Source organism: Anguilla rostrata, chromosome 5 (genome assembly GCF_018555375.3).
Source record: "Anguilla rostrata isolate EN2019 chromosome 5, ASM1855537v3, whole genome shotgun sequence".
NCBI classification, from domain to species: Eukaryota; Metazoa; Chordata; class Actinopteri; order Anguilliformes; family Anguillidae; genus Anguilla; species Anguilla rostrata.
In genome coordinates this window covers 50,958,316-50,970,363 of record NC_057937.1, presented here as the reverse complement: position 1 = coordinate 50,970,363, position 12,048 = coordinate 50,958,316, and the positions used below count along the sequence as shown (strand labels likewise).

The window sequence follows — 12,048 nt, the reverse complement described above, 5'->3', positions numbered from 1 at the left end:
TGCAATAGCAAAGGCTACCCAAGAGAGAGTAGATATTCCAGGAGGACACTGCATCTGAGATACTGACTCTTGATAATCGGATGGGTCAGTGGCCACCAGAGGTGGACAATCCAGGTTCATAAAGTAAAAGTTCATCCCAGGATTTTGTTCCAGTCACCTGGATTTGCTAATGAGCACCATTCTTCAGCCAGGAGGTAGAGCTAAATCAGCTGGCCGAGTTCAGGGGTGGATGAAATACATGGCAGGACTTTTACTTTCTGACCCCTGGATTGTCCACCTCTGGTGACCACAATCATATACTTAACTTAACCGTTAATCCCAGTAGTAGCTGTTAGGCTTCCAACTTCATAACTGCTAGAATGGTAACTCCTCAACCTTTTCTTCTCAGCAATGACTCCAATATTGCAGTCAGAGATAGCCATGTTGAAGCGCTTACTAGTGACACTGGCATTTGACTCTGAACACATTCCTCTTCAAACCCTGACCCAGCCATCTGCACTACCAATGGAGGCAGTATGTCAGGACAGGACCACACTGCTGGGCTATTCTAGCATAGCCTTAAAGGTCATGTCTCTCACAATGACCAAAAAGTGGAGGGACTGAAGGGAACAGGGACTATCGATCAATACGTTCTTCTACAGATAAAGAAAACTGTTAGATTAGATGAAAACAAGAGAATGTAACCTTGTGTGTTTTCATTACTTTTACCTATGTAGTGCTCAACACAAAATTACTGAACATGCAGAAAGCAAAAAGTACAACTCTTGCATTAGGTAAACAGACCGGAATGGAAGTTCCTGTTTTGTAGCTATTACACAACGTGTTTTTTAAAATAATATCTCAATCCTTCAAAATATGTTGCATTGCAACATAACATTCTGTTTATCTAAGAACCAACCAGAAGCCGTTGAACCATGTTATGCCCATATATGATACTTTGCGGATTAAACCATGCTACGCCCATTTATCTACTGTATGTATAAAATGTGAAAAAAACAATGGCAACATTTTATTACCTCTAGACTCAACTGTTTCAGTGGCAGTCTTTCACATTGCTTATGCATAGAGCACTTCCATCACTGCCATAATCCTCCATCAGATCAGGATAGTGCAGACAGCCATAGTAGAGCAGGAATTTAAGGATTTTTTGGTGTTGTTTTGAATTACGTTTTCACAAATATGACTTAAGTCAGATGTTAATATTTGGCTCTAACAGTGCTGCAGTGAGCAAGGAATTAAATGTGAATGAGTATAGCAAATGTACAATGCAAAATATACTGTTGAGACACTTTAGCTGAAACACAAGCATTGGAACAATGCAGAACAATGGAAAAACATAACACATGATGTTAAATGGAAACAGCACTATTGATCCAATGCAAGAGAGTCGAGTGGATTCAGTCATTTTGAGATTTTTGTCAATGGTGCCATGATGGAGGAATTGGTAAATGGTAAATGAACTGCATTTATATAGCGCTTTTATCCAAAGCGCTTTACAATTGATGCCTCTCATTTGCCAGAGCAGTTAGGGTTTAGGTGTCTTGCTCAAGGACACTTCGACACGCCCAAGGCGGGGTTTGAACCGGCAACCCTCCGACTGCCAGACAATCGCTCTTACCTCCTGCGCTATGTCGCCCATATTTTGGCAGAAGCAACAGGTTACAGGCTATAGAGTCTAAAGTTGCAGCTGATCTCAATCCTACCTCATTAAATGGACAAATCAGCATGAAGAATCTGTCATGACTCATAACCAGCGCTATGAAAACAACTTCCTTGGTTAGAATGGGATTCAGTTCCAAGGGAAGCTCATTTCACTGTCAGAAATTTCTTTACCAATATTAATATTAAATACACATATGGCATTGGAAATGTACATCCATCCATTATCTATACATCAGCTTATCTATATCTTATCCTGGTCAGGTTCACGCTGGAGCCTATTCCAGTGTGCATTTTCCTATCTACTGCAAGGCACACACATCATTCACTCACACAGCCATAAGTATGGAAATTCAGTCAGCAATTAGCCTACCTGCATATATATATATATATTATATCCTATGATGTCTTTGGACTGTGGGAGGAAACCAGAGTAATCAGAGGCAACCCACGTGGAGAACACACAAACTACACACAAAAAAGGATTTAAACCCAGTACTTCTTGCTGTGAGGTGACAGTGCTATCCACTGCACCACCATGCCGCCCATACTGGGTGCTCTATATGTTAAAAAAAATGAATGTATTCAAGCTGTCATATTAACTTAGTCATATTCATTAATACACCTAATTTAACATGTCAGATTTTCTTCAAATTAAACATAAGTGAGGTGGAAAAGTAAACAGGCAGGAAGGAGTTCAATATACAAATGTTACATTAGAGGTAATATTTATTTAGTTTAATAAAATATTATTTTCCTGCTGAGTTAAATGGATGAATAACATTTTTAAAAATATTGAACTTCATTTCAGAAAAAAGATACAATTTTATAAGGAACCTTTCATAATTTAAAAAATGTTTCATGTAGGAAAAAGGCTTACAATACATACTGACGTATGTAAGTTAAAGATAACCAATTAAAAATAAATAACTGGCCATATTTATATGAACTCAGCATGTTTTTACAGTTATTCAAATAATTAAATCACTCTTTTGTAGCATGATGTTGATTTCATAAGCTTCCACGTTTGACATACTCTAAGAAATACACTTCCAAGTAAACACAGTTCCTTTTCTTCTATAGTTGTACACAGCTGACTGCAGCAGAAGTGCCTCCACTCCAAGTCCCCTGATACTGTCGTTCCCTACTGTCATCTAAATGCAATGGTGATACGGGAAGCATGTAAATAAATATTACCAGAAATGTATAAAAATCATAAAATAAAAATCACAGGGGAACTGGTGTGCCTACAATCATATGAGGGGAGAGACTGCAAGAGTCCCATAACCCAAACAGAAACAAAGACAATGTCATCTGAGTGGGTGGTTAGCGAGCAGTCTGTATTTGCAATTCAATGGTAACTGAAGATAATGCATACATGTACTATTCCGATAACATGGACTGAGAATTTGCTGACGGAGTCGTAAATAGTGTAAAAGAGGAAAGACAGCTTATTGCTTCTGTCTTTTGCAACTGGCTATCCACTAAGTAAGTTCCGCCGTTCAGTTCAACATGAGGTTTCTCCTGAATCATGCTGGAGGTCAATGGTGTCAGGGTTTGTTGTGTTAGGACCCAAGTGCAGGTAGGTACCCAAAAGGTAGGTTTTAAACAAAGACTTTACTTCCAAAAAACAGGGAACAAACAAAAAGGCCATGACGGGCAATCCAAAAACTCAGAAATGCTTGAAACAGAAAAACATGCAGAGGAACTCAACTCAAAAACACTAGAAAGACTCGAAAACAAGATAACAACCGGAGGAACTCGAAACAGAGAAACTCGAAAATACTCTAAATACAGGGAGCTCGAAAAACACAAAACGCAGGGAGCACACAACTAGGGAACACAACAGTAGGAACCAGAAAAGGGTAACAGGGAAACAGGATTTAAATACACAAAGGTATAACGGACAACAGGTGAGCACAATGATTGAATAAACACAGGAGGTGAGCACACTGATAGAATGAATGAGACAACAGGTGAGCACAATGATTAATGGGCGACAAGACACAGGTGATGACAAAGACAGAATAAACACAGGAGAAAGCAATAAAAACAAACACATGATACGATGAACTGTCGCCCTCTGGCGACCAGAAAGGGAAGCATCAGGCAACACAAAATACAAAGGTTATGAAATGTCGCCCTCTGGTGACCAATAAAGGCACAACCGTGACAAATGGAGGTCACCAAGACTTGATGCAATCACTAGTGACAGATAGAGGCAAAGTACCCCCTGCAATAGCAAAGGCTACCCAAGAGAGAGTAGATATTCCAGGAGGACACTGCATCTGAGATACTGACTCTTGATAATCGGATGGGTCAGTGGCCACCAGAGGTGGACAATCCAGGTTCAGAAAGTAAAAGTTCATCCCAGGATTTTGTTCCAGTCACCTGGATTTGCTAATGAGCACCATTCTTCAGCCAGGAGGTAGAGCTAAATCAGCTGGCCGAGTTCAGGGGTGGATGAAATACATGGCAGGACTTTTACTTTCTGACCTCTGGATTGTCCACCTCTGGTGACCACAATCGTATACTTAACTTAACCGTTAATCCCAGTAGTAGCTGTTAGGCTTCCAACTTCATAACTGCTAGAATGGTAACTCCTCAACCTTTTCTTCTCAGCAATGACTCCAATATTGCAGTCAGAGATAGCCATGTTGAAGCGCTTACTAGTGACACTGGCATTTGACTCTGAACACATTCCTCTCCAAACCCTGACCCAGCCATCTGCACCACCAATGGAGGCAGTATGTCAGGACAGGACCACACTGCTGGGCTATTCTAGCATAGCCTTCATGTCTCTCACAATGACCAAAAAGTGGAGGGATTGAGGGGAACAGGGATCAATACATTCTTCTACAGATAAAGAAAACTGTTAGATTAGATGAAAACAAGAGAATGTAACCTTGTGTGTTTTCAGTACTTTTACCTATGTAGCGCTCAACACAAAATTACTGAACATGCAGAAAGCAAAAAGTACAACTCTTGCATTAGGTAAACAGACCGGAATGGAAAAATGCAAAAGGAGAAATAAATTAACAACAGTGAAGTTCCTGTTTTGTAGCTATTTCACAATGTGTTTTTAAAAATAATATCTCAATCCTTCAAAATATATGTTGCAATGCAACATAATATTCTGTTTATCTAAGAACCAACCAGAAGGCGTTGAACCATGTTATGCCCATATATGATACTTTGCTGATTAAACCATGCTACGCCCATTTATCTACTGTATGTATAAAAATGACTCAAATGCTTCCCTTATTTTCAGTACAGCTGCAACTGTTTTTAGTGCTTGTATTCTAGTGTTAATACAGAAATAAATCTTATCGTGTGAATTCTGTCCGCCTGACACTTTCGAGTAAGTGAAATACCTCTCTGCACAGCACCGCAAAATGGCAAACATGGTGAGTATTGATAATGCCTTTTACATTTTAAAACCACTCCATTGATACAGTACAGGTGTCTTTACTCCCTGTGCCAGCCTGATGTCTAAGCCAGTGTACTGTATGTGTGCAGGTTGGTGTCGGGATCTGGAAGATTGCTCTTCTGCTTCTCTCTCTTTCCCTCCTGTCTGACAGAGGGGACAGTGCTTTATCTGAAGATAATCTTCAGAAAATTATGACACAAATGTTCAACAGGTGAGGGTCTGTTGAGGCACTCTACTTCTTCTACCAATGCAAATACGGCATATTTATTTAACATTTCTGTGATTAATTGGTTAATAATGCATTGGGAAGAAGCTGTGATATTTATACCATACCCGTAGTTTGAATATATCATTTATGTGTAGCCTACTGAATAGTCATTCTGAGCATATTCATGATGAAACCTCTGCAGAGGATTGATGTGAACTCAGAGGTTCTGGCATATCAAATTGCAAAACAACCTTAAAATACATGGCATAGTTTTTAATAGCTATTTATCTACAATTAACCTTCATGTCATAATGTCTCTTCAGGTTTGACCGAAAGGCATTCATACAACAAATGGAAGTGATAAACAATGAAATACCAACTAAGAAGAAAGCTACGCAAGTGCAAATCCCCTTTTCTTTAATGTTACAGTCTGTTTCAACAGGCTGATTCCAAGGTGGAAATCGGCATGTAAATAATATTATATGTTGTCTTTTTCTCATTAGAGGCACACAGTACAGTATTACTCTTCCACTCTCAGAAGACGACTGTAAGAAAGGACAGCTGGGAAACAACATCCCTGCAGACTTCGCAGACATCAGGAAAACTCTAGCTGAAGAAAAGGTGTACAACAAAGACAATGTTGTTGCAGCGCTTCCTCTCCATAAATATCAACAAGATGACCAATTAATAGGAACTGACCATTCTGAATACAGAGTCCTCATGGCACTAAAACAACAAAAAATTAGCCCTGGATGTCTAATTATCTACACTTACTTCAGTCCTTGTTTCGAAAAGTGCCTGAACAATAACCGTAATGCCAATATCATTAATCTACTCAGTGATTTAAAAAACAAAAACGAAAACACAGACATTGCATTAGTTTTTAGTTCACTATTTCATCGTGACCGGAAGAGCAATACAAAAGATCAAATTTACGAGAAACTGAAAGCAATCACTGCAGTCCCTGTTTATTGCTGTTATAAAGAAAAAGGAAGTGTTATCTGTGCAAAGTTTGATAGAAATCAGGGTAAGAATCAGCACTGCCTTTTAGAAAAAATTGAATCCGATCAAAATACTGCTCAGTGATTTCTACTGTCACTACTCTTAAAAGCTTGTGCCTAGCCAGAATGTTGTCCTACTGTATATGTCATACTAATATGTTTCCCTTTGTCTATCACAAATGTGATTTCAAATGCTAAACGGCTTTTAAAATTGCACACAATAAAATATATAAAATAATAAATTCACAATTTATATTCTGTGTGTTAAAGCAAGGGTGGCAATTGTGCTCCTGGAGGTCCTGTGTATGTGCAGTTCATTGTTTCTACCAAATAACTTGGCTCAGTTATTATAAGTATGGAGTTCTGTACATGGGCATCAGTGCACTTGTATATTTATACCACAGTACAATGTTGTATATTGATACAATAAAAAAAACACCTGCTGTCATCTATGGGCGTATCAATAATTGAAGCTAAAATGTCAGATCATGAATATCATTACAGATATAGCTGCAGAAATTAAATGCATAGTATAAGGAAATTAGCAAGAAGTGTCCTTCTTTAGGATTCAAACCTACAACCTTCATCATCATCTGTAGGACTGGTGAACAGGACAATTTAATAACATTTTCTAAGCAGAGCAAACCTGGTAACTGTTGGTTCAAAAACCTGTAAGAAAGGAACTATGCAGTTTAGACACTTGGAAAGGCCCTCCAAGAATGATAAAACAGCAAACTGAATCAACAACTGCCAACATTAATGACTCAATATACAGAAAGTATATCATGATAAACAGTATTTCAAGGGTTGTTCCAGAACAGCTGAGAGAATAAATATGCCTCAAACTGTTTTGTTTTTTTACTGGAAATTGAATAAAATGTTCTAGGTCAAAATCTGAGATACGCCTCCAGGATAGTCCTAAAAACGTCAACAATGCCTAACCTCAAGCCAGTACCATGAAAGGCAAACGTACAGTTTTTGGGTTTGGATGTGAAAAAAAAAGAACTCCCTTTCCACATTTTCTACCTATGTAAATGAAATGGCTTCAGTAGACTAAATAAAACATTTATAAACACATACACCTAGGTTAAAGACAACTCAATTCCACACATTTCATGTTACCATACATTTCCTGTGTTAAGTCAATTAGGGTATCTACTTTATTTCCATTAGTGGTAATTTCAATACCTAAGAGACAGATTTATTTCAGCCTTTATGTACTATATAAGATTTTCAGGGGGTCAAAAGTTTACATACACTTTCTTAGTATTTGGTGGCATTGCTTTTAATTGCTTAACTTGAATCAATGCTTGGGGTAGTCTTCCACAAGCTTCTCACAATACTTTGCTGGAATTATTCCCCATTCCTCCTGACAGAACTGGTGTAACTCAGTCAGGTTTGACGGACATGCTTTTTCAGTTCCTCTCCCTTGTGGAGTCCCTCAGGGTTCTATTCTTGGGCCTATCCTTTTTCCCTTTAAATTCTCCCTTTAGTGTCCATTCTTAGAAAATATGGCATCTCGTTCCACTGTTATGCATCTCATTATGCAGATGACACTCAAATTTACCTGCCTTTGAAACGGAAAGATGCAAACTCTATAAAACCATTGTTGGACTGTCTCAAGGACATCAAAGCTTGGATGGCCTTAAATTTTTTAAACTTTAATGTGAATAAAACTGAAGTCCTGATATTTTGACCCAGTCGTGCCTGTGATGCCCCTCATATGGACCTGTGTTCCCTGGAACCATATGTAAAACCCACTGTAAAAAATCTGGGTGTGATAATGGACAGGGATTTTAATTTGGATAAACAGATAAACTCAGTGGTCAAATCTAGCTTTTTCCCAGCTGAGGCTCTTATCTAAGGTCAAATCCTTTTTATCATTTAATGATTTCGAAAGGGTTATACATGCTTTTATCTTGACCCGACTTGACTACTGTACTGCCCTTTATGTTGGTGTTAGCCAGGCCTCCCTCTAATGCTTGCAGTTGGTCCAGAATGCTGCAGCTCGTCTTTTAACAGGAAAATGCAAGCGAGAGCACATCTCCCCCATACTGTCCTCCCTTCACTGGCTCCCTGTATGTTTTAGGATTGATTTTAAGATTTTATTGTTTGCCTACAAATCATTAAATGGGCTAGCTCCAACCAATCTCTCTGACCTTTTACAACCACACGTCCCATCAAGGTCACTCGGGTCCGCTGACCAGTTGCTTCTGGTTGTCCCAGGATCAAGGTTGAAGCACAGGGGAGATCACGCTTTTGCAGTGGTAGCCCCCAAACTCAGAAACAAGTTGCCTCTGCATAGGCTGGCCCCTACACTAAATCCTGTCTTTAAAAAGATCTTTATTTCTTGGCTTTTAACTCAGTATGAGAGTTGCCTTTCTTTTTCTTATGACCTTGTTGTTATTATTTTATTGTCCTTTTGTCTTCTAAACTGATCTTTGTGTTTTTATTGTGTTGTTTTATGGTTTATGCTATTTTTGATTGTACAGCACTTTGGTCAACTGCTGTTGTTTTTAAATGTGCTTTATAAATAAATTTGGATTGGATTGAACAGGTGCCAATTAACTCCCAATGAATTATCAGAAGCTTCTAAAAAGTCATTACATCAATTTCTGGAATCTTCGAGGCTGTTTAAAGAGACTGTCAACTTGGTGTATGCAAACATTTGACCCACTGGAATACTGATATAGTGAATTTAAGCTGAAATAAATCTGTTTCTAATCGATCGTTTTGAAATCACCTCAGATGTGAACAAAATAGATGCCCTAACTCACTTGCCAATATAAATGTATGGCAACATGAAATGTGCAGAGTTTTTTTTTTTTTCTTTAGCTTAGGTGTATGTACACTTCTGGCCTCAACTGTATGCCGCTGTAAATTTGAAAGGTTTAAAACAAATGTATTCAAGCTGTCATGTATTAATAAATATGACTATTTTACCAACTAATTTAACACATGAGATTTTCTTTAAATTAAATATAAAAATCAAGTAAGGAGTTCAATACACATCCATTAATGTTACAAAAAAAATACTCGGGGTAGACAGAAAATTAGAGGTAACATTTATTTGGTTTTAAGAAAATATTCTTTACCAAAGCATATTGAAAATATGCATCTGGTGAGTTAAATGGATGAATAACATTTTTTATATTGAACTTCATTACAGAAATAAGAAATTCAATTTCATTAGAAACCTAGTTTCAAAAATGTTTCATGTAGGAAAAAGGCTTACAGTACATACTGATCTATCCAGGTTAAAGACAACCAATTAAAAATAAATAACTGGCCATATTTATGTAAATTCAGCATGTTTTTACAGTTATTAAAAGAATGAAATCACTCTTTTATAGCATGATGTTGATTTTATAAGCTTCCACTTTTGAAATCGTCTAAAAAAATACACTTCCAAGTGAACACAATTCCTCTTTTAACTGTACTTGTACACATGCAGTAGAAATCTCTCTGCTCCAAGTCTCATGATATTGTCATTCCCTTTAGTCTAAATGCAATGGCAAGAAGGGAGTTATTTAATATATACAAGCCAAATTCATAGCATTAAAACTCATGAACCTAATCAGGGTTGCTTGGTCAGTCCAGGAAATGAATCGAAATTTAAGTAATTTCTTGGAAAAAAGAAAGAGAACATTTATGGCTCATTATTGATTCATGAATTTAATTTCTATTCATTTCCTGAACTGACCTAGTAGAAATAGAGTACGGACCAACCCTGGTTGCACACGTGCTTCCATAGTTAGCCCGACTGACATCTTGAGGAAGTGTGGTAACTGCAGTGGTGCTGAACGTCGGAGAAACATTTCACTGGATAAAGGTTTTAACTGAGAATAACGTGTCGATAATACAGGCCGTGTGCAGAGCGGATGAAAAAAAGAATATCAGAGGTGAAGTCACACGTTTTGTCCCACTGAGGGAAGTGGTTCGCGATCCGCATTTCGTTTTTGGCACGTGCTTTGGGGCGCACCGCATTCACAGCACTGCGGCCTTCCCACACGCTCACGCGTCACAAACTCACAGGGAAAAATCAGCGCTTCCCATCTGAAAATGTGCTTCGTAGAAAAAAAAAAAAAAAAAAGTGAAACGTAAAAATGAGCCGTTTTACAAATACACAGTATGTATATATGCATATATATTAATATATACACACTCTTCAAAAGTGAGCTGGTTTTGGTCCTCCAACGTCAAATGTACAAAATATTAATACAGCTTTCCTATATATTCTGGGAACAAAAATATACTGTGCATAAGGGGACACGACCATGATTAGTGTTGGGGGTGTAATTGGAGGTGCGCTGAGTTTGGAGGGGAGAGATTGAGTGGTCCCCCTAGGCATGCCGCGAGTTGTGCAGACTTTAAAAGTAGGGGACGGCGGTGAGCTTGTACCAGCCGACAGTCTCTTTGCTGAGGTCGAATTCATGCAGGCCCAGCGTGACCCCGCCCAGGTAGAAGTTCTCCCTCAGCGACTCGGCACTGAGCACGCTCAGTTGCAGCTCGCGCTGACGCAGGGTTTCCTTGCTGTAGCCGCTGTAGACCAGCTGGGGAACAATCAGACAGACGGACAACAGAGAGGTTACCAGCTTATGCGGGGCGGTCATCCAGGCGGGGCTGGTTAAGAACTTTCACCGTAAGAGAGCTTCTTAAATGCGCTCTCATTCATAGACGCTACAGAGTGCACACCTCTGAGAAAACACACCCTGGTACTGGACTGCCACAGTCTCCTAGTTTTTACTTTTAACTTAAATCAGCAAACAATTCAGACCAAAGAAATCAGGGTCAGCCACCTCAAATACAGTATATATGATTTGTCCATAATAGAAAAATGGAGGTAATACCACACTGCACAGTAAAACTCCACTGAGAATAGTTCTGCAGTAACTAGGGAACACTTATGGTACATTATAAAGCTACAGTGCTTTGACAGCAGAGGCCCTGTTACTGTTCTCGTAGCAGAGATGGGCAGAAGGGACCAGTGAGGGGACAGGACAGGCGCACCATTTCATTGAAGGTGGGGTTCCTGGTCTTTCTGGAGATCTTCGTTTTACGCTTGGAGGTTTTGTGCGGGTCGGGGAGCAAGTAGGTCTTGACGTACGGATTGGGGTCTGCTCCGTCGTCCGACACCTGCGGGCGGGGGCGGGGTGGGGGGGGGGGGGGGTTAAATGATTCAATGGCAGTCGGAACGGGGTTTCTTTCCCCTCAGCTCCCGCATGGAGAGACAGCGGTGCGGGTGTCATGGTAACGGTGCGGGTGTCACGGTAACGGTGCGGGCGTCACGGTAACGGTGCGTACGTACGGTGGCCCGGGCCTCACCAGATCTTTAATGTGCATGACCATGATGAAGAGGGTGCTGTTCCGGTACGACACGGACAACTTCACCTCCCCCTCGACCCTCCCTGAGGTAGGGCTCACCGGCATTACCTCTGCAGGGGCAAGAGCACCGTTAGTGACCACTTCACCATCATCCATCCACCCTTTCACGAGGAGCGTGTTAAACCTTAAAGACGCAGCGCGGCGTATGAACAGCGCTGTCAGGGGAAAGGAGAGCAATGCAGTGCTTTAGCGTCAGCACAGGGCCGCCCGGGGGAACCCACCTGTGGGCCTGGCCATTCCCTCGAACCCTTCCGTCCTGTCGTCCCTGGCGATCGGATGGAAGAATGTGTAAACAAGATCGCACTGAGGAGAGAGAGAGAAGAGAAAAAAGGCGGAGCGGGAGAGAAGAGAGAGAAAGGAGAGAT

The 12,048-nt window shown here is 40.0% G+C and overlaps 1 protein-coding gene across 4 annotated transcripts in view; it reads right to left on the bottom strand.

Annotated features, from left to right (window-relative positions):
- Nucleotides 1-9,351: 9,351 nt before the first annotated feature.
- The window catches only part of pik3c2a (phosphatidylinositol-4-phosphate 3-kinase, catalytic subunit type 2 alpha), a 37,893-nt gene continuing 35,196 nt past the window's right edge, over nt 9,352-12,048 (bottom strand). For all 4 annotated transcript variants that reach the window (XM_064336953.1, XM_064336950.1, XM_064336949.1 and 1 more), the window contains 4 exons: nt 11,905-11,986; nt 11,624-11,733; nt 11,309-11,434; nt 9,352-10,851 (listed from right to left, as the gene is read on the bottom strand). In XM_064336953.1, coding sequence (XP_064193023.1) covers nt 10,669-10,851; nt 11,309-11,434; nt 11,624-11,733; nt 11,905-11,986 — 501 coding nt within the window. In that variant the 3' untranslated portion in view covers nt 9,352-10,668. The remainder of the gene's footprint in view (nt 10,852-11,308; nt 11,435-11,623; nt 11,734-11,904; nt 11,987-12,048) is intronic.